General features: G+C 44.0%; 1 protein-coding gene across 2 annotated transcripts in view; it reads right to left on the bottom strand.

Moving 5' to 3' along the window:
- The window catches only part of Atp8a1 (ATPase phospholipid transporting 8A1), a 216,597-nt gene extending 198,113 nt beyond the window's left edge, over nt 1-18,484 (bottom strand). Inside the window, exon 1 of one of the 2 annotated variants that reach the window (XM_087908979.1) lies at nt 18,255-18,484. In XM_087908979.1, the coding sequence (XP_087765105.1) occupies nt 18,255-18,303 (49 nt within the window). In that variant the 5' untranslated portion in view covers nt 18,304-18,484. The remainder of the gene's footprint in view (nt 1-18,254) is intronic. The other variant, XM_087908984.1, reaches the window with a different exon arrangement.
- Nucleotides 18,485-23,943: the final 5,459 nt, after the last annotated feature.

The raw sequence follows: 23,943 nt of genomic DNA, 5'->3' as shown, positions 1-23,943 counted from the left end.
ACACAGGCCTAGGTTGTCATGAGCGAATGCAAGCACAGGGACCCAAGAATGGAGCAAATGTGTTTTTAAAAATGTGAAAGAGACCACCAAAATAGTTTCCCCTTTCATTTGGGATGCAAGAGACTGACGAGACAGGCCGTGCCTGAAATAGATGTGCTAAGTTAACAGAAAACAGAAGCAGAACTCCTGCTTCACTTCACTGTCTATCCAGATGCAGCATCGAACACCAGGAAGGGCAGAGCAAAAGGAAGACACAAGGGCTGGGGGGGGGGGGATGGCGTAGGGAGGGGTTCTTGTTGTTTTAAGGTAGCACCTACAAGATTTTGTATCTTATAGCTAATCTCTCTCCCTCTCTCTCTTCAGAATCGTGAGAACCTGGATGATAGTTCAGTGAAATGTCATAACATAGAGCCATGGTGCACAACAGAGGCTCTAAAAACAAAAAACAAAATAAAATAAACAATAAAACAAAAATCCCACTGTCCCCACAGTTAAAGGACCAGATTTCATACATCACAAGGTACTGTTTACACATCAGGAAATTAGGAATCAACCTATGTGCTCTCCACACTCCTAGATCTGGGCTTCTGTGTTCCGAGGACTCGTAGAGATGTTTTGAACACGATTAATTTGGAAGCTAAGAAGAACATCTTCTTTTCACAGAGAATTCAGAAAGGCTGAGTAGGATTTAATTACTCTGGAGGAGCTATTTCAATATATACATAAATAGAGGATACATGAAAAGGTACGCCATTTTAGCAAGTGTTCTTTTTATTACCGAAGCCTGAACAATACTCCTATTGTCCCATGATTTAGAAGCCAATGTCAGTCAAACATCTGATGGAAAGAAAGAATTAAGAGATGGTTTAATGACCAGAAACCAGCAGGCTTCCATAAATGAACTTCTTTCTTTTTCTTTTCTTCTTTTCTTCCCTCCTCTCCCTTGCCCCACCGAAGAAAGGGTCTCACTATATAGCCTTGGCTGGCCTGGAGCTCACAATGTAGACCAGGCTGGCCTTGAGCTCACAGAGGTCTGACTACCTCTGCCTCCCGAATGCTGGGGTTAAAGGTCACCACTTTCAGCCCTTCATTTCTTTACTAAAAATAACAGCACACAGGAGCTATAGCTATAACACAGCTTATTGGTCTAGGGCTTGTCTATCATGTGTGAGGTTCTAGGGAGGGGGATGGGACAGACAGACTACCACCCTATTACAATCCATGGCTCTGTAATGATACAGACCTATAAGCAGGTGAAATTTGTAAAGTTCAAGCATGGGCTGTTCTTGGTTCCCACTTCCTTTCCTTCCCTGATCTAGTAGTACCTAACCCTAGGTATCAGAACCAACACAGTCCAGACAGGAATAGAGTCAGGCCTCTTCTGGGAACATGGACTTGTAATTCAGCAGTAAGGCCAGCTGACTCGGTTCCATGGCGATGTGGGCTAGAGGGTGCCACAGGCATGCTGCCATGGTTTGCGTGTGGCTTATGAGTGTCCCACAGTGGCTCACGCGTTGAAATCTAATTACCATTGTGAGGCATTAAGAGAATGAAACAATTTAGAGGCGGAGGCCTTGGGGATTCCTTAGGAGTAGATGAGCTCAGAATGCGTTCCCCATGGCTGAATTAGAAGTAGGTGAGGTCAGGGTACAATCCCCATGATGGAATTTCTATGGTTTTACAAGTGAAGGAGGGACACCAGATCTCTCTCTCCCTTTCCCTGTCTCTCTCCTTCCCTATCTAGTGACACGTATCAACTCTATATCAGTGCCACTCCAGATGTAGACTCTGGGTCTTGGACCTCAAGAACTACGAGCCAGAACATAGCATCTTTCTTTATAATGTTACCAGCTTCAGATACTTCATCAGAGCAATGAAAACTGGACCAATATACATGCGCAGGCACAGGAGAGCAAATGGAATAGAGATAAAAGCCAAGGCAAAGCTGGACAGAGCAAGAGAGCTCATAACCCTGCCCCATAGGCCTTAGCCATGTCCCAGAGGTCCCCTTCCCAGAGTACATAAGTTAGTGCAAGTTCTCAGCCTAACTCCTGAGTTCAAACGGCAAGATAAGGACAAACACGACATGAAATTATCAGAAGGCAAGACTGGGAAAGATTCCATAAGCTGAAGTCCTATAGGAAGGCCTAAGAGAGTTAACCGTGCAACTACAGCATGGGAGACACTTGGCACAGCAAGAAGAGAGCACATGGGTTGATGTGCAGTTTTCTTAGCTAGAAAGAGCTACCCGAGAAAGGGATGAACTGTCTCAAGAGGTGTGAACTCTCCCCGGACAGGAAGGGATTCAAGCAGGGAAAGAGGCCGCAAACCACTACAAACATTTTGTATCAGATCTGTGTTCCAAGAAATGGCTTTTAAGTTCTATCTCAAGCCCAGAGATAAATCATCTTACCATTAAAAAAAAATTATATCCATAGGTAATTGTAGCTCTTATCCCTTATCGAAGGATCTTCTTTTTGGAGCAGATACCATTTCAAAAAGCTACATCTATTCAAAATGCAGAGGACAATTGCCAACGGGGTGTCTATCCCCTGCTATCAACAACACAACCTCTGCACCTGAGAAATCTCAACACGACATCTGCTTAAATAAGACTCCGACAATGAAAACCCCAACAGATATGACAATGTTGACGGGAAAACCCTAACAGGGTTTCGCCTCTAAATGAAGAGCTACAGGCAGTCAGCTGCTGCTGGGAGAGGGAGAGTCTTTTCCAGGGGTGAGCCCCCTTCCCAAATGGTTATCCAGTACCAAGTAGCCAGCCCTAAAACATATACATACAAATAGCACCAAATGGATTCAGCTGGTTATACTTACACAACTATACATAATATAAATATATATACTTCCATGTATATGTATATATAAAACAAAAATAATTGAAAAGAGGATATGAATTTGCAAGGAGGTAGAGGGACATGGAACGGGTTGGAGGGAGGAGTGGAGATGATATAATTCCCTATTTTTTTCTTTATTACTTTTTTGTCTGACATAATCATATTTTAATGAAAAGTAAGAGAAAGACACAATTTTCAAGGTCATAGAACCAGTCATACGGTTCAAGCCCAGAAAGCAAGTTCTCAACAGCTGGAACACAGAAAAGTAAGCTGCTGAGTCACAATGAATGTTCGTAGGAGAGTTAACTCTAGAGATGGCAGAAGCAGTGCCCTGATAGGAAGACACCACTGGATTCCAGCTCTGAATGAGCTAGCCAGCTCCTAGAGGATACTGGGAAAGTATTAATAAGCGACCATGAGGCTCAGCAATTTTTCTTCTTTGGAGGCACTTAAGCATTTTAGGATACAAAACAGGCAGATGAATAATCGGCTCTCGTTGACTTCACCTCGTTTGAATACAAGCCACCAAAGTACCCAAATAACATCACCTGGATGTCACATTATTCTCAGGATGATTCGCAAGCATTTGACTGGCACCTGCCTCTTAAATCCCTTGTGACTCTGCAATAAAGAATCGAAAATCTACCTTGATTCCTTTAAAGCAATGCTTCAAGCACAAAAAATACACAAAGAACAGAAATAAAACCACCTAGTGAAGGAACTAAAGTCCAGCTGCCAACTACAACCTTAGTGGGGTGGGTCATCAGCAGGGCACACAACAACATATTCTGTGTGTCAAACGGAACAACAACTTTTACCCCTAAATGTCCTACCAAGGAGAAAGCTGTAGCACCCTGTTTGGCCATTTATGAAAGGTAGTGTAGCTGCCTGGCCTGCAAAACACCCAAGTGCACTACACGAGGCTAGAAAACCAGCAAAGCCATGAAGAAGCATTCTGCCCTAGTGTAACCACAAGACTGGGTGTGGTGCTGGGGACGCCTGGTCGGCGTAAGCACGTGGGCAGGACTGAACAACCTGAGCCTGGTTAGGTGAGACAATGAGCAGATCTAAGGGTTATGTGCACAGATCCAAGTAGGTCAGAGCTGGCTTCCCTTAGCTTGCCAGGATGTGGCTAGAAGAGGCGACAGAAACCTCCACTGAAGAGAGACGAGACTGGGGTGTGTAAGTGACAGCTGGTGGGCTGCAGAACTTCAAAGACCCAGCCCCAGTTCTCAGTGACATTAAGGCAGCGACACCTACACACGCTTGAGACTACCAGCAGCCTCAGCATGTTGAGGGGAGGGATGGAACAAAAGCTTCAAGAACTTTTCTGACGCCATGGATAAAGGCCACCCCGGGGCAGAATGATCCTTCTCATGTTTTGCATGTTGGGAGTTCCTCACCCTTTCTGAGGGTTTAGCTTCGCAATGGTGCCCCCGTTTGGCCCAAACTTGGACTCTCTTTTCAACACACTACATCTTTTCTAGCAACGAATCTGTTGGACTCTCAAGTTGTGTCCTCTGTATGCTCCTTTATCATCGTCTCCACTGACACTCCCACCTCCTGCTTCAACTGTCTTCCCAGTGTGAATGAAATCGACTCTTTGGGTGGGGAGCATGCTAGGAGCTCCCCCAAACTTCCACTGTGTCACCAGACTTTCCTTCCTTTTCAAAGCAGATGTGTTATTGGTGGGTTACTAGCCTTCTGCCAAGGCCACAGTGCTTTTGAAGGGGCGGGACCAGTGGCTCTCAGTAATCTTACAGGGAAGTCTAAGGGCCTCATTTCACTTTCTCTCAGAGGAATTCTTTATAAGACGCTAGTGCAAGATGTCAAACAGAACACCTGTTCTGGGTTGGCCAAGACCTCCTGGGCATAGGGCCGGCGCTGGAGTGTGGTTGATACACCCAGTGATTCCCTCACCTTATTTTGTGTTGTTGTTGTTTTAGTCTGCCTGCCTTCTTTCTTTCTTTTCTCCCTCTCTCCCTCTTTCTCTCCTGAGAGAAGGAACATGCAGTTGGGTAGGAGGGAAGGAGCTGGGAGGAACTGGGTAAGGGGAAAGAATGTGATCAAAACATAGTGTATGAAAATGTTTCAAAAGACGACAAAGAGACCTGGGGGAGCACTGAAGGACCGAGAGCCATAGGGGTCTGTCTTAAAGCAAACACACTCTTCTTGTCTATGATTTCCATGATCAACAGCTGCCAGTGAACAGACCAAAGCCACAAGCACAGCCAGAAACGATGCCATTCAACTGCATCAGTGGATGTCTTTGTAAGACGATTCCAGTCGAAGATACGGAAACAGGCCTAACATGAAGAGAACTGTCAAGCTCAGACAGAAAGCTTTGCTCTTCGGTATTAGCCAACATTAAAATATAGAGGCGATTGTTTTGCAAACCCTGATAATAAGGTCCATGAGGAGAGTGACTTAATAGGACCAGGGGAAATTCGAGTAAGTATCTAGGGAAATTAAGAGGGCCTTAATTTTTTTCCTTTTGCTAATTATATTCATTTTGTAGCTAACAAAAAGTCAACCTGTGCAATGATACTTTCCTGATTTTTTTTTGAAAAAAAAAAAAAAGAGGTGGCTAATTGGTGTTGAACTGAACTAATAACCCAGAACTTTCTCTCTTCTACTGGCTTTAAAAAAGTTATGATCTTGTCGGTGAAGGCGCTTCAGACACAACCCTGAGAGGAATCAAGAGGGATCTCACAGGGACGCCTCCTCCCTGTAGATAAAGTCACCAAAGATGTTTCAAAGACCTTTTTTTGCCAAGTTGCTAAGCTTCCCCCTCCTCCCTGTTAGCTGAAAAGTAACGATATATTTCTGGCCCTCAAACACAGGACAGATATAACAGTGAATAAAACAGTTACCACTACAAGGAGGTTAGAGACCGTGAGGACTGGAACCACTCATTGCCAACAAGCTTGTAGAGTAGTTGGAACACAGCTAAAAACAAACCATGTACACTTTGCATTTGGTTATATTGAACTGAATAATCAATTCAGAATCCGAGAGAAAAGCTTCCAAACCTAATGGCCGTATCATCTCATGAACTCAGTCATTCCCATGAAGGGGAATTAAAAGGAGTAAAATTATCACCATCTGGTAGCCAGGTGATAAGATAAAATTTTACCAGGTACAGACACATGCCCTTGGAGTCTTGGCTAGTAACCACTGTGGCCTCCCACACTCTGTTCCTCATCTTCCCTGCCATCATGTAAACTCAGGGATCTACGCCAGTGTATTGGGACACTGATACACATCATTGTCACCTAAGAGGTAACACACAACCTTTGATCCACGTAGCTTGTCTGAGCTCCAAATGGTTTAGAAGCCCCCAATAAGACCATGAAGCCAGCACTGAGTACCACTTAGTTCACACAAAGTTGCCGCTGCCTTGCCCACATTGAGCAAATTTTGCACTAAAGATGGTAGACCGTTTTTCCATGTCATTTTTCTAACGTCAGCCGACACCAGTGGAAATAAACAAAATTAGTAAAATGGACAGAGCTTACCTGAGAACATTTATTACAATTCTGGCATAGATGGCTGAAGGAACCCAACATATTTCTAATAAAGCATATTCCTAATAAGGTATAACATGCCAAATCTGGGTGAAATTTATGCATGGAGATTTTTTTTTTCTTTGACCAGAGATGGGACATGGCCTGAAGTAAAGAAAAAGAGTAAGATACACTAGAGAATTGAAAGGGTCAGCTGGTCCCTGCTACTGAATGACACCATGGGAGCAGAAGGAGTTTGGGAGCTGTGGTCATGGGCTGGGGAGGCCCTCAGAACCCGAACTCTGGCACCTGAAGTCAGTGTGTCTAGGTGTGTCATCCAAGAGCAGCAGTGGAGAAGATGCAAACAACGTTATTCAGAAGCCTTGGTAGGTCTGTCTGGATCAGCTTCGAAATTGCCCACAAGTGCAAAGGCCTGAAGTCCATGCTGTGTTAGGTACCAGCATCTTCAATGAAGACAGGGTATCTGTTCCTGGGGCTGCACCAATCACTGCGGTAGGCACTGAGGGCTGGGGAAATGGTGGCAAGATGTTTGCATCTCTGTGCGTATGTGTGAATAATATTTTTTATTTTTAAAACAACTTTTTTTATGTACAGCAAGGCAATTTACGCATTAAGTAGTGATTTAATAGTTTTAAACCACGGGAAAACTTTGGGTTACAAACCCCTTGCCCTGGAACAATTTAAAAGTAGCAAACAACACCTTCCATACAATCACGAAATTCTCAAAGTGTGCTCTGTGGGCCTCCTTCCCTTTTCCCACACTCCCTGGTAACCTCTGGTTCCCCCTTGTGGTCTCCCTGCTCTGGTTTCTTTTCTTCTTTCCAGCCCTCTGCACATCATCCACCCTTCCTCCTCACCCATCATTACCTTCTTTTGTCTCCTCCCTGACACTTCATTCCACCGTCACCTGTTTACATACACATATGATTACATTACAGCCAAGATCAACATATGACAGAGCACATGAGGATTTTGTGTTTCTGAGTTTAGGTGCCTCTCTCAATATTATAGTTTTCAGATATATCCATTTCCTTGCAAATGTCATGATTTCATATTTCTTTATAGCTGAATAATATTTCATTGTGTGTGTGTGTGTGTGTGTGTGTGTGTGTATCATGCATCACATTTTTATTATCTGTTCATCTGTTGCTGGGCCTCTAGGATGGTTCCATTTCCTGGACATCATGAACCTATCAGCAGGAATCATGAATTTATACATTCTCTGTGGTAGGCTATGGAGTCCTATGGGTATCGGTCCAGGAGTGCTACAGAAGAGTCACTGAGAGCTCTTTATGGAGGAACCGCCATACTGATTTCTATAATGGCTGCACTAGCTTGCCCTTTCCAGTCAGAATGGCTATCATAGACAACAAATGTTGGAGAGGAGTAGGAAAAAAACAAAATAAAACCCCCACCTTTTATTGTGTCCTGTATTAAAAGTACCAAGTCAGAGTTCTGTAGATGATCAAGACTGGAGTTAGACTACATCTCCAGGAGAGTAAGGAGCTGCCAAGGGGAGAAAAGATGACTGCAAAGGCTGGAAGGAAACGGCTTTTACACCAGGTTCACTTTACCTTGGCGACCAGAGGTTTGGCAGGGCCTAAGCCAATTACAAGCTCAACCTTTCCAGACTGGAATCAAAACAAAACAACCTTTGAATTCACCGCTGCTCACCTGAGTTTGCTTGCATCATTAAAGCCTTCCCATACTTCACTAAACAGGGCTGTCCCACTAAAGGCTCCCTGGTCCAGCACACAGTCTGGCTTTGCCTTTGCTAGCAGTGCCTACTTGAAATGTCTGTCACATGACTAAGCTGAACCATTGAGCATAGTCCCAGCAGGCTCAAGATCAGCCATCTTCAAAGATAATGTGCACAGAATAATGAATAAAGGTTTAACTTAACACCGACACTTCTCTTTGCCAAGGCAATTAGAGGTGTAAATAATCCATGAAGCCCAGTTCTACAGTCCTTCAGACCAGCAGGGGAGAAGGTGAAAAAGGCCTTACATAAAAACACGCGGTAGAAAGTTACATCTATTTCACATTTGTTATCAAAGAAATAAAAATGAGTAGAACGTAGGGAAGATGGGTTTTGTTTATTAAATCTATTTTTAAGAAAGCAAAACCAAAACGACAGGTTTCAAAGACAGGATGCCACAGTATACTCAAGCAGACCCATAAACTGCCACAAGAAGGTCATTCACAAGCAGAAGCAATGACGCACTAACATCGTGTGTGAGGTTTTAGGACACATGACTGCCTTCTGTTGTGAGGAAGGAAGCGTGAAAGCTTCATCTCTACTCTACCCATTTTGTTTTTCACAAACTGCCTGAGCCACAGTTTCCACCATAAGACTGAATACATTGGGCCATCCTAGCCAATTCTAATGTGTTAGCACATGCTAGAGGTATTGATTGTAGTTCTGCTGTCCAATAGCCCCTGAGCATCTGAAGCAGGCTCAGATGCTTCAAACTGAGATCCATTATAAAAACAACACGCCTACCATACCTGTAAAACTTAGCACAAATAATCAACAAAGCTATCTCATTATTTTATACAACTATTTATATACAACTATAACATGAAGAAGTGGTAGCATTTTGGGTATATTAGGTTAAAGCAAACATATGGTTATATATCATTTATGTTGACAGATAGTATGTATTATTAAATATATTACATTGTATCATTTATATTATGACATTTAATATTTGAATAAAAGTAAATATATCATTAAAATTAATTTATCTATTTTCTTTATATTTCTTTTAGGCTTATGAATGTGAAATTTTTATTCTGAATCAACTTTCATTTACTTTACTTGAAATTTCATTTCAACACCAAATACTCGGCTGACGCATGAATTTAAAAAAAAAAATAGATGATTTAACCAAGAGCTGGTTTTTAAGTCAGTAGCTTCTTCTAATTTACAGGTCCTAATCGCTACAAAGAAGAACATAGTTTTCAAAAAAAAAAAATCTCATTCATAATGTCTTCATACAATACAATACAAACACACTTGTATACTTCATTAGAATGAGTAGTTTGCTAAGAAAATGTTCTCCAGTACATGAATGAAAAAAATATCCAATGAATTATAAAAACTGGGCATACACAACTTAGAATAATAACTTTGTTAATTTTCTCAATTTAAAATTGTATCTTGAATGCAATGCCAATAAACACTTCAGCACATTTTTTAGCTTGACTGATGATACATTCAAAATTTGGCTAGGTACAGAATCAACTAATCTGGGCTCATAAGGGCTCACAGAGTCTGAATGAACAACCAGGGAGCCTGCATAGGACTGACCTAGGCATGCTGCATATATGTTATAGTTGTGTAGCGGGGTCCTCTTGTGGGACTCGTAACAGTAGGAACAGGCTCATACTCGGTTGCCTTGGCCAACCTTAATACATGGGGAGGTACTTAGTCTTACTGCAACTTGATATGCCCTGTTTTGTTGATATCCATGGGAAGTCTGCCCTTTCTTAAATAGAAATGGAGGAATGGATTTGGGGGTGGGGAGAGAGGAGGGAATTGGGGGAAGGACTAAGAGGAGAGGAGGGAGAAGTTGTGTCCAGGATACTAAATAAATAAATAAATAATTTGAGAATTTGAGTAGGTAAATAAACAAAAATAGTCAAAAATCTGTAAGAATATAGATCAGCAAGAGTAAGATTGAAGAACATGGGTTAGTTTTGTTTTGTTTTGTTTTTTGAGACAAGGTTTCTCTGTAGCTTTGTAGCCTGTCCTGGAATTAGCTCTAGTAGACTAGGCTGGCCTCGAACTCATAGAGATCAGCCTGCTTCTGCCTCCTGAGTGCTGGGATTAAAGGCATGCACCACCACTGCCGAGTTGAAGAACATGTTTTTAAGTTGCTATGAAGGAATCTAATACTGACAGAGGACTAATATAGAATGGTGGGGACTGCTCTAGCTTACTATCACTGTGGTAAACACATGACCAAAAGCAACTTGGAGAGGAGAGTGTTTTTATGGCTTATAGGTTAGAGTTCACCATCAAGACGGGCCAGGGCAGGAGCTCAAGCCCGGAGCTGGAAGCAGGGACAAAAACCGAAGGCACTGAGGAATGCTACTTGCTGGCTTGCTCTTGATGCTTTCATTATACAGCACAGGATTGCTGCCCAGGGATGGCACCACCCACAGGAGGCTGGTCCCTCCCACATCAATCATTAATCAAGAAAATATTCATGGGCTTGTCTATTGACAAATCTGGTAGAGGCATTTTTGCAATTCAGATTTCCTTTTCCCATGGCTCTAGTTTGTGTTGACAGGAAATTAACTAGCACCAGGTCTAAGGGAGGAGATCAACGCCAGAAAAACTCATGTGTAAAGAAGCACCCTAAACCACAATGGGGAAATCAAGCTATTAAATATTTAAATATTAAATATACTGAATGGAGAGAAATTTGAGGCAAAAATAAGACCATGACCTGACGTCTCATAAGAAAGTGAAACCCTCAGGACTTAGCGATGTCCTCATACAAACTGAAACCTAGAAGTACTGGAAGAAATTTTTAAGTAAAAACTTGTCATCTTGAAATGAAAAGTGATAACAAAGGAGAAATTTTAAGGAAAAAAAAATCTAGACGATAATAGTTCTTAGATGGTAACTTGTGGGCTAGGGAGCTGGATTGATCTGTAAAATGCTTGACTTGCAAGTACAGGAACCTGAAGTTGAGCCCAGAACACAGAAGAAAAAGGTCAGGCTTGGTGGTGCATACTTGTAACCCTAAAGTTGAAGAGGTTGACGCAGGCAGAACCCTGGAGCTCAATCAACAGCCAGAAAGCATAGCCTCCTTGGAGAGTTCTAGACCGGTGAGAGACCCTGCCTCAAAACAGCAAACCAAGGATAGAGGGCTACTGAGGAACGACTCCTGAAACTGTCCCCTGGCAAGATTAGCATGCATACATGCAAAAATACTACAAAACTAACAGATAAAGTACAATCAAGCAAGAGTAAAATAATCCTTCTAGAGAATCTAAAATGTGTATCGAAAATTACTAAAACACAGCCTTTTGACCTAGAAGTCCCATTTCTAGAGACTTTGCCCATGGAAATAATTGAAAAGGGGCAGTACAATGTATAATGATGCCTACTTGAGAGTTTGTTTACAAAACAAAACAAAAAAGCACAAAAACCTCAAACGGCCTAAATAATTACCCAGAGAAAACTTCTGAGTAACCCGCAGTTTAACCAAAATACCAAACAAACTCTAAGGAAATGAACAGCAGTCTTTGCATTTAACAAATACTGACCCCAAATACGCACAGTCATTGCTTTAGGAACTCACTGTCAAGTTCCTTTCATCCACCACCCTTTCTGTCCCGGCTCCCAACAGGCACACAGTGGACACACCACACACGTTAGTTACAGAATTCCTACAAATTATTTCCTTGGGCAAACTCTGCCCCAGCTGCACGTGGCCCCCGGAGGCTCTCGAGTATATACATGGTAGAAGGCAAACCAAAGGGGAAATTCCTATGCAGTTATAAGACATCACTCATGACTCTGGGAGACTCTTCTGAGCTGTGGCTATTTTGTGTCCCTTATGGTCCTATATGTAAGCCCACTCACAAACTGGCTGAGTGAGTAGAATTGCTGGTTTGGTCCACTGTGCCCTCCCATAGCGTGACATTATACCAGTGAACAAAACAGACATTCCTGCCCTTGGGGAGCTTACAAGTCAGAGGACAAGAACATGGAAAGGTTCATTTGTTAGGGAGCAAAGAATGAAACCCAAGCCAAGGGCAGCCACCCCACCCTGACATTCACCCTAACAGAATTCTCCACAGAGACAATCATAGCAGACTCCTCACAGCCTTCACAAGCCTCTTCTGCCTGGGCAAACTTTCCTGGGCTGCTAACCAGGCATCAGCATCATGTTTCGCTGTCGGTGAACTGACAGAATGCGGGGTGGATTCTCTATATGTTAGACAACCTAATGAGTCTGCTGCACTTAGTGTCTTCAGAATTACATTAGCTGAAATGACACCTCAAGATTGGATCACCATTCTTGCTTCTGGTTATAAACCCATCTCTATGATCCTTTCATTCATCCTTTTTGTACCAGCTCCCAACTAGCTGGCACACAGCAGTTACACCACACATGCTAGCCAAAGAAATGAGGTAGTTCAGTCATGTTTGGTCTAGACAACGGAAAAGGCTTCCTAAAATTTGTCCTTTGTGAGAACTTACCTTGTTCCTTTTGTTGTCTTTGAAGTGAATTGAACGTAGTATTCTATATCATCACATTTGCTACGAGGAAGATGAAAGCTCAGAGGTTCTAAGTACATCATAGCATGTTTTAAACAACCTTGACTAGTCTCACATTTCAGCACTGTAACACTCAACAGAAAATATCAGAAGCCCATGGGGAGGTCTGCTTATTGTTGGTGTTTTAAAGCACATTTCCTCAGTCTTGAATAACATGATGCTGATGATTTTGTAAAGTATGGGGTCTAAAATTTTCCCCACTTTCTTCAAGCAACAGGCTCTGGCAGTCTGGGTCCCCGATTATGACGGAGCGTGTTTGCCTAGCAGCCATTTCACATTAGTGGCACACCACTGAGTAGCGACATGCTCAGCTGGGAAACTCCATTGCCCAGCTTCTCCTGCAGATGGGTGCGAACGCAGATGAGGCATTTGTCAATGTGTGGCACTTGCAAGAAAATCCCTTATGCCCCTTCCATGGCTTCCTTGTTTGGAACTCCTATAAGAGAGCTAACACACGTGACCATGCTGTTGATGGCATGAAAGTCATATGTTCAGGACTGTGGAGGCCCAAAAGTGTGAGCCTATTCCCACCTTGTCTGAAGGTCAGAGAGGTTTGTTTGCTTAAAGTTGTTAATGACAACTCTGGCTACAGACCCTGACCTAGGGTGTGGTTGTTTTGTGTTTTGGACGTTAAGGCCTGTACAGGTAGGTCCACTCCACCTTGACCAAGGTCAGAGATTCAAGCATACTTCTGCTCCCTCTTTTGAATTAAGAGGTTTGACTAAGGAGAGGCTGCCTTCAGGATACTTGGTCTAGGGTGAGTTCACTGCCTAAACAACAGAATGCTTTTCTCATGAAGCAATGACTTGATGGCTCTAAGTACTGACACAAGTAACTGTTCTAGTTGTCCTTTGTATCATGTTAAAGCAGTCTTTTTCCTTCTTCCCTGTAGTAGTGGGGTACAACAGTATATGGAACTCTCTCCCGATACCACACTATGAGTCTGTTTTATTATTTTCATTTGTGTCTTTGTTCTCTTTACTTATTTTTCTAATCCCCATGTCCCTACCCTGGTAAGTGGTATACTTGTCAAAGCTGGTCCCCGACACAGGATGATAAAGTAGAAAGGCCTACAGAGTCAACATCTTGTAGGACTTTATATGGCAGGCATGGCTGACCTTGACTGGCTTCTCCACATTAGCTTTTGAGAGAGGAAAATGATTTTCTGTAAAAGGAGACTGCACATTGGTTCCTGGCTACCCAGACCCGAATAATCACAAAAACCTATATTAATTACGACACTGCTTGGCCAATGGCTCAGGCATATTTCTAACTAGCTCTTACATCTTAGATTAACCCATTTCTATTAATCTATGTATCACCATGAGGCTGTGGCCTACTGGTAAGGTTCCAGTGTCTTTCTCCTTCAGTGGCTACATGGTGTCTGCCTGACTCTGCCTTCTTTCTCTCAGCCTTCAGCTTAGTTTTCTATTCTGCCCTGCCATAGGCCAAAGCAGCTTCTGCTTTATTCCAATGGTAATAAAACATATTCATTGCATACAGAGGGGAATCCCACATCAGTACTCTATGTGAGTCATCAGTATTTCAGTTTGTGATGATGAAAACTGTGTTCCAACATTCATTTGGTGTAGCTGTGATAGCAGTTAAGAAATCTAAAAGTATTTAACCTTCTGTTTCATCTGTTCTTATTTTCTGGAAAATATCTAACTATGAGTGTTTCAATATCACCTTTGAACTGAAACTTCCCAAGTTTGATTTGTTTTCCTGTACCTGACTTCACTATTTCTAAGAATTTTTAAAACATGTTAATACTTTTTTTTCCTTTAATACTGTAGCCCAGGCTAGTCTAGAACTCACTCTCTAACCCGGACTGACCTTGATGACTCAGCAGTCCATCTGCCTCAGTCTTCCAAGCATTTAGATTATAGGTGTGAACAATCACATTCAGCACAAACAGTCAACTTGTGTGTGTTATGATTATAAAATTTGAATTATTCTCTTATTGTACTGAGCCTCTTTGGCCGGTTTGATAGATTCCTCTCTACTAGTCAGGCTCAGGACAGTGAGAAGAGGTCCTCCTGCACCAGAACCTCAGGAGGCACATAGGCTGCCACTACGCCTGCCTGCTGCAGGCTCTCCAGGGTCCAGTCTCAGAAGCTGCATCTTCATGCACTGGAATCTTATATACATAAAAATTAAAATTAAATTTAAAAACCCTGCAGACTGGATACTCTCTTTTCAGAGAACAAACAAATAAAACATTTATGTGTGTGTGTATATGTGTGTGTGTGTCGTCTGTCTGTCTCCTGCCCTTCACTCACTGTAGAGTTCAGCCTGGGTATGTTCCTGTAACATCCCAGACTCCCCTGTCTTGAGGCCTCTGCCCAGACCGACCCCTCTACCTACAACACTCTCCAGTCAGATCTATAGCAGATCTCCTTCATGTCACCTTTTCAAGGAAGGCTAGCCCATCAAACTTCAGCATATTTCTCGACTGAACTAACATGGTTCTTTGGGGATACCACTTTGTGACAAGGATTTGGCGCCACACCAGGCCCTTCAGGGACTGTGTATTAGTGTCAAGCTGAAATGAGAAATTAGATTAGGCAAACTCTAAGATCTTGTCCAAACATTCAATTCTATAGCCAAATGACTCACTTGGTATTCACAATGCTTTGATCCAGCCATACTCCACCTGTCTGGAACTTACACCCTCCTTCCAGACTTCCCCTACCTTAGCCATGTTCCTGAAGTCTAATGTAAGCCATGCCCATTTACAGCATCTCTTTCAAGCCACTGTTATTACCTTCGACACTCTCTAGTTCTGAAGTAAGATTCAATGCCCTTTAGAGATTGCTATCTGCAGGTCAGCAGTGTTCAGCCCGACCTTTGAGCTTGTCATAAATATAAGTGTTCTACACGCCCCTGGAGCTCCTATATGAGAATCTGTATTTAACATGATCCCCTTGTGATTCTCCACACGCAAAGCTGGCACAACAAGAGGGCTCTGCAGTCATCACTACTCTCTTGCTCATTAATAAGCACAAATTAAAGTTCTACATGTAAACAGGACCTATGCCACCCACAGTTTGCTCCATGTTCAATTAACAACCTGCCCACTACGATGATTTGCTGCCTACTTTATTTAAGGCATTTCTTTACTGTTTGGTTGTAAACAACTTACAAGAGCACAGCAGTTGTGCAGACAGCCAACCTGAAGTCAGGGAGCTGAAATCCATTCAAGTCACTTCAAAGGAGGTGAAATGGTTTAACACTCCACTGGGAATTCAGAACAGAAAACTACGGAAGGAGGGCAAGGTCTGCTCTTTACCCAGTTTCCGCTGCCTATTTGGGTATTATTTGCAGGGTATGCTACAGTCACCCAATTTCTCTCCTGCAAGCCCATTTCACTCTGCCTCTTTTTGTTTCGATTCTCACTCTGCCTCTAGGCTTAATTTTCCCAGAAGCCATTTGATAGCACAGGGATTCCTTTCTAGAAAACCACAAACTTACAAACTCGTGAATCACTCAGGGATTGGCTGCCCTTGAGTGAGGAGCCCACCTTGTTCCAATCAGCTGAGGCTAAGAGGACTGCAGCTTAGAATTAGGTCCTATCTAGGAAGCAGGAGCAGGCAAAGATCATTTCTAGGAGAGGAACCTGGGGGAGGCCAGCCAACAAGCCACACTTCCAGCGCAGGGATACTGAAACTTAATGAGGTGAAATTCACCAGTGTGGGGGCGGGGGTCATTCACCCATCAGCACCACGGCCCTGACCCTGTGCTGGACACACGGGACCAAATGGACTCAATGAACAGTAGCGTCTGTCGCTCCTGAAACAAGCATGCTGCTGAACTAGCTGCTTGACTCTGGTCAACTCACTACAGCATTCTGGGTCAGGTTTCCTCACCGTGATACTCATTTCAACAGCCTCCAGAAGTGTTGCAAGATCCCACAAGGCAATTGTTGGGAAAGGGTTTGAAGAACACAGGTGCCAATCCAAAACAACACTGCAGCCTCTCAAATGCCAAGGCAAGGCTCTCAACCTGACACAGCTTTATGTTGTTTTAGATCTCGTCGTCTTCCCTCCATTCCCTTGGCTCTGTGACCACCCATCAGTGGCTATTATTTGTAAACACCAACTAACAGGATGACATTTTGAACACCAACTGTCCTCACTGTATGGCTTCCATGACTCAATCGGTGAGCGCATTCATTCATTTCACTCAAAATTAAAAAAAAAACCAAACAACAACAACAACAACAAAAAAAAAACAAACCATGCCTATAGTACTAAATTCTTAAGTAAGATACAGGTCAATTTTGACGTTTGTGTCACCTTCTGACACAGCAGTTTAATTTAATAGTTCCCTGTCTCTTCCAATCAGAAAACTCTACCTATTAAGAGCTCAGAATCCCTATTTTTCACAAGAGAGCGAGCGATACAGTTCTTACTGCCTCCCTCCCCTGTCCACCCTCTCACCCCCGCCCTGCTAGGAATCCTATTCTCCTCACTTCTATCCCGCCCCTCCCCCATCAGAACCACTTTATCGTGTACCTTATGAGCAAGGATAAGGATGGGGACTGGGATGAGAATCAGTATCACAGTAAGATAGACTATTTCTCAAAATGGTGCTATCCCACCTCTTACAGCGTCCAAGGGCAGGATTACAGTAGAGAGAAAACAAACAGAGGAAAATAAAAGTACAGCGTTTTAGCTTTGCTCTAACAAAACCAAGGAATGTTTCCTGAATGCCTGCCACATGCCCGACAGGAGGCAGAGGGCTCCTCGGTCAGGTTGCACAGCATTTCAGCCTTTCCCAAGGCGCCCTTGTCCATAACCTAGGGCATCTGTTGCACACTTCCTACAAGTGGAGCCACTCAACAGCTGGCCCTGGGTGGAGCAAAGGAAGCATGCACCTTACTCAAAATCAGTGAAGCCGGCCGGTTCACTGTGCAGGTTTCACGCAAAAAGAAAAACAAAAATGAAACCTCGAACTAGAGCCTGGTAAGCCGCAGTGGGTAGAACTCCCGAGACTGGAACGCCGCCGGGTACCCACTGAGAACCCAAACCCAATTAAGGCTCCTCCAGCCCAGGGAGGCTGGGAACAGTGGATCAAAGAATCGCGACGCCTGGGAATGGCAAACCGGCTCTTCGGGAAGCCGTGTTATGGGGGCAGCACAACAGTGGGTACTGGAGGGCGGGGGGTTGGGGATCTATTCATGGGGGTGGGAAAGCTGATTGGGAACAGAAAGGTTGCAAAGATTGCGCGCTATCGGTGTGTGTGGGAGGGGGGTTACGGACGCGGGGGGTGGGCGCGATTGCGCTGGGAGCAAGGACTGAACAGTCGCCCTGCGGGTGTAAAAGAAGCCTTGGGGCTCCCGCCAGCACACAAATTCGTAGGTTTTGGATCCTGGAAAGCATTTGCCAGTGCACTGAAGGAAGAGCTGCAGGAGGGGTCCACTAGGGATCAGAGGCGACGACCAGACTACTGGGAGGGGGTAAGAAATGGGACACACACACACACACACACACACACACACACACACACACACGTCGGACCCCAGGCACGCTGGGCGCACAGCCTCCTGCTGCGGCGGTCACTCACCTTCCGCACGAGAGCGGATCTCCGACACTGTTCTCCTCATGGTGGGCATCACGACAGCCCCTGCAGGTGGGTCTCAGGCGGGGACCCTGCACCTGTCACGGCGCCGCGCGGGCGGGAGAGCTGGCTGCGCCGCGCCGAGGGCTCAGCCGCCGCCGGGCCGCGCCTCCCACCCCGGGCAGCGTCGCCACCAGGAGCCGCCTGGGCACTCGCGGGAGGAGGAAGGAGACGAGTAGCTTCGACCGCAGAGCCGCCTCGGTCCCCCGCAGAGGCAGAGGGGCGGGCTCGAGGGGCGGAGCCGGAGCCGGCGCCGGAGGCGGGGTCTGCGGGGCGCGCGCTCACTCGCTGGTCTCCTAGAGTGGGATGGGGACAGCGCCGGGTCTCCGGGTCCCGCCCAGTTCGGGCCGTACCATCCGCGGGGAGGGGACTTCAATCTAGTATTCTCGGTTTCTAGGCCCACCTCAGCGTTCCTTAAGGCCAGTACTAGTGTTCCAAGTCTTAATAAGAGAGGAAGAGCTACTCTAGTTTATGAAAGCTCCGGTGCCCCCTCCAGCCACTCTCTGACTCTGCAATGCGATGGAACCGTCCGTCCTTAGGGCCAGGGTATTGGGTTCGGTGTGGGCAAGCAGAGTGTAGGGATCTGAGCTGGTCACGGTGACGTCTCTACTGGTGTGGGGGATCCTGCGTTAGCCATCTGGGTGGAATCCTAGCCTAGATCAACTCCCAGGCTGACTCCTGGCCTGAGCTGCACTTGAACCCTCGCTAGTAGCAGACTGTGAGGCCTGAAGCCTTGGGAGCCGCTCCTCTTCTCGTCTGGGAGGCTTATAACCTCGCCACCAACGTGGGTGTGAGCGCGTACTTCCCACCAGCCCGTCCTCAACAGTTCAACCTGTCAAGGCTCTGAAATTGCAAGCAAATCAACAGTTAACCACGTGGTTAACCAAGCAGTTCAGTTGTTTGTGGTTTCTGCTCCAGAAACTTCGATGCAGTAGTTTATTCTCAAAGCTTGGTCGGGTGTTGATATAAAATCCATAAAGATGTTAATTACTAGTCCTTATATCCTAGAGATCAGCACGACCTCAGTACCTTTTATTTTATGTATAGTAAAATATACTCTAACAAGTCGAAGCAAAAGCAGCATTTTTAATTTGTTCTTGATTTCACCCTGGAGATTGAACGAGGACAGCTTTATGTCTAGCAATCTCCTGAGCTGGGAAGGAAGGAATAAACCAGGCATGAGCTTGGTCCCTCTCCCTGAATTGTTCTTTTGGACACCCAGTAGATTTGGTTTCATACCAAGGCCATTTGTGATTTCATTCAGATCTGGGAGAGAAAATAGCGAGAGGTTTAACTTGAAAGAGGTGACCGCAGCTCGAGCAGAAGGAAAAGATAAATACATAAAATCTGCTAACGGCGTCTTCTGTTTGTGGTATTTCCTCTACTTCCTGCAGGTCGCACTGGCTCATCAGAACTCTACCTCACATGAATTCCCAGGCGGCCAATCCATATGTATGAGGAACTCACTCCACCTGCCTCACGTTCAGAGACTGGGATCAGAACAAAGAAAACACATTTCCAGTGTTCTTGGAATCTCTCAGCTTAGAGCAGATTTAAACGTAAATACGTCCATGGCAGTGATGGCCATAATTTAAGACTATAGTCTGTTGGAAGAAAGAAAAGAAATGCAAGACTGTCGTCAACTGGCCATTTTTACTCCTCTTCCGTTCCACAATCTTGGGGGGGGGGGGGGTGGGGGGGGTGGGGGGGAGCAGGCTTCCTCTTGATTGATGTGTCTGGAACAAAGTAAATTATTAAGAATGGGGAGGGGATCAGCTTTAAAAGTAAGCAAACAAACGGGGGGCGGGAGTTAGGGGTTGCAGTTTCTGTTTAACATTTTGCATGAGATTTTTATAAACTCAATTCTTCGCAAAATGACCTGTTTGATTTATGAGCAATCTCTTTTGTAATTCCTGTGAGCCCTTCAGTGAGGTTCGCTTCTGCTTATATAACTGATAATAACTTTATAAAGGGAGTTCCAAGGTTTCTATGAGAGCCTGTTTTCTATAGAGCCGTCTGATATGTGTGCATCAGCCAAGCTGGCAGCCAAAGCCGTTCAGTTCCTACAGGAAATGAGGAAATGAAAACAGTTTCTCATACAGTCTAGGCTGGAAGATGCTGCCTGTGGCTTTCCTCTGGCCCTTTCCCACATGTCCCCATCACAGAAGCCATATTGGCAGGAGGATCCTAACTCGCTCTTTCCTGAAAATTGGCTCCTTCGTGATTGCTAGAAAGTCATCCACTTTTGTGGTTCAGAACTGTAACCGAGGTTGAGAATTGCACTAATCTGCATCTACTTGGTTTCAGAGCTCAGGGAATGTCTCACCTTCCATTGCGTGAGATGCCTCCTGCCAGGCCCTGGCAGGTAACTCTGGTTCTAGCAACGTGACCTTGTTACAGAACCTGCAGCTGAATTCAGACGTCAGCAAGTCCTTTAAAAACCTTCAGGCCCTGCGATCACCTGGCCAGCTGATGACTTAGAAGGACGCAGGCTGTTTAAGGATAGCTGCCCTAAGGATCCCTTTTTTATCATTATGCAGAAAATATACGTTAAATTCATGTTAGGGCCTGGATCGGCGTGCTAGGCCATGACGGACTTGGGGAAAGCTAGTTGGTGGTGATTCAAGATGACTGACACCCCATTCCAGCTAGACAAGAAGCAACAAGTATAGACTTGGAGAGAAGGGAACATTCCATAGGCAGGGATGACCAACAGGTTTGAACCAGAGCCTGAGTAAGGCCTAAGTCTATAGAAATGAATGAGACCTATTGCCAAGTAAGTTGCTAACTTGGTAATAAATATTCAAATGGAAAGATTGGCGAATGAGATGGTTGAAGTGATATAACAGAGTATTTGGGTAACAAATTTGTCTATAACAAAGCTTCTCATCGGGAATCCATGGTAACAGAATAGAGAGTCTTAAATGTCAATCGAAGGACACCTTCATTTCCTTCCCCATGAACCTTCTAAGTCAGTAGATTAGGAACTTCAACTGTGCCTACCCCTAGTCATCTTTACGTTTTTGTCCCTGGATGTCCCTTCAGTTTGCTGACTAATTTGTGCCTAAGGTAATAAATGTTTACTACAGAGGAGCTCAGGGAAAACTCGTTCCTTAATTTTTCTTTAGATTAGGATGGTTTGTGTTACTGAATAACTACAGAAAACCAAGTGATGCAACCATACCTTCACTGTTCCGCTCTAGCAGGGCGTAGAAACAGCTTTATTTAAACTTCAGACAAAAAAGGAGTGACCATTAAGTAAGAAGATGGTTGCTGTGGTTAGCCAGTATCCTCCAAAGTTTATGGGTTGAAAATATAATTGTAAATTGTATCAACTACGAATGAGGGCTGGGCCCTCCTCAGTGGACTGATAACATGGTATTATGGTGGGAGTGGGAAATGTGAGTTGGGCCCCTTGTCCGCTCGCCGGCCCTCTTGCCCTTCTGCAATGGAGCAACAGCAGAGAGGTTTCATCAGATGTCGCTGCCTCGATGCTAGATCTCCCGGGCACTAAAGATGTGGGAAACAAATCTCTGCCCTTTATTCATCATTCAGTCTAGGGGCTTCTGCTACAACAGTGGATAGTGAACTTTCAGAACAGTAAACATCATAAAAGAAGAGGAAAACATAAGAAAGGACCAGGGGAAGGTTCTTACTCGGGCAAAGAACGCTCCATGTCTAAACAATTAGAGACAAAGAGCAATCTAAACAGCAGATGATGGAATGGAACTGACCCATTGCCTCAGATCATCTGCCCAAACTCATTCAAATGGATACAGGCCCTAGTGCAAAAGTCACTCCAACTATAAAACACTCAGAAGGAAAATGGGAGTGTGCTGGGTAGTTTTATGTCGACTTGACAGACACTGAAGTCATCTGAGAGGAGGGAACCTCAGATGAGAAAATGCCTTCATAGGTCCAGGTTGTAGGCAGGCCTGTAAGTCATTTTCTTAATTAGTGCTTCTTTAGGGAGGCCAGTTCATTGTGGGTAGTGCCATTCCTGGGTTGGTATCCTGGGTTCTATAAGAAAGCAGGTTGAGAAAATCACAAGGAGCAAGCTAGTAAGCAGTACCCCTCCACCACCATTCCCCCTCTCCCCATGACCTCTGCCTCAGCTCCTGCCTCTAGGTTCACGGCTCTGCTTGATTCCTGTCCTGACTCCCTTGAACAGTGTTGTAGAGCCAGATAAACCCTTTCCTCCCCAACTTTCTTTTTGGTCACGGTGTTTTATTGCAGTCACAAAAGCTCTGACTAAGAAAGGAGTTACTCTTTCTGAGTTTATCTCAGTAAATGAAGTTATTTGGTGTAACACCAAAAGCATGCACAACAAAAGAAAACACGATTCATCAGACGGCATCAAAACAAAAGCCTTCTTGTGCTTCAGAGGAACACTTCAAAGAATGTAGAAAAATATAACCCGGAAAATGGTTTTGGTAAATCATTTACCTGATAAGTGATACATGCCTCAAATATAAAAAGAGCCCTAACAATTAAATAAAAAACAATAACCTAATTTTAAAATGCTCAAATAGTCAGTGTGCTACAGAAAATATCCACACGAAATAGGCGCCTGAAAAGATGCTCAACATCATTATTCCACTGGGGAAATGTCAATGAAGATCAGAAAAGTTGGTACCCAACAGAACGGGAAATCAACAACATAAATAATAACAGGGTGAGATATGCAAATGTTGATGGCTGGAATTTAATTGATACAGCTGTTTGAATTAGTCGAGCAAATTTTTAAACAGTTAAACATGGTGTCACATGACCTAGTAATGACACTGCATGTACCCAAGGAAAATAAAAACATAAAACATACGCCTGTTCACAATCTGTTCCTGTATGTTCAGATGGATAGGACTCATTGTATCCAAATGAAGTAACAGCCCAAGCTATCTGTCAGTCAGGTGATAGGTGAATAAAATGTGGTCTAGGATGGAATATCAGTGGAGTGATAATGTGGACACATGCTAAACACACATGACTTCAAGAACATCCTACTAAGTGATGTGACAGACAGGCCTGAAGGGTCACAAATCACATGGTTCCAATTTTAAGTGTCCAAACTACAAAGACATGAAAATTGTGCACTACAAATAATGCTGTCAAAATTAAGTGACCAAATTTTAAATACAAACCAATTACAGTCAAAAGCTCTAAGTCATCTCACTGAATAATCCAGCCACTTATTATTCTCAGTGACAAAAAATCAATACTTCTCTCTCAAATTCATGACTCATTTCTTATGCGTGTATTACCATTCTCTTTGCAAGTACCAGTGGGATTTTAATTCAACTTAATATCTTGGAACATTATCTTCTTCAAAAATTGGGAATATTTTTAAGAACATTTTTTTTATTCCACCGTAACTGAAAATACTCTTCTCTAGCTTAAATGAGAGTAGTTTTAAAATATAGATTTATATTTATATTATACAGAAGGAATAGGGGCTGCCAGTGTGTTCCAAGTTGGAGTCAATTCTTATATCTTTGGAGGAAGGCATTTGTTGAATATTTAATGTTTTATTCAAAAGGAAATATGCATTCAAGGAAAACCATCTACTTGATCATCTATGCATTCTAAAAGTCCCTTCTTGCCTCATGGCATGGTAATTTCATGTCATTTGAGATGG

Source organism: Myodes glareolus, chromosome 8 (genome assembly GCF_982192425.1).
Source record: "Myodes glareolus chromosome 8, mMyoGla1.1, whole genome shotgun sequence".
In the NCBI taxonomy this organism is placed as follows: Eukaryota; Metazoa; Chordata; class Mammalia; order Rodentia; family Cricetidae; genus Myodes; species Myodes glareolus.
Note: the sequence above shows the minus strand (reverse complement) of the source record. Positions and strands in the feature narration are given on the sequence as shown.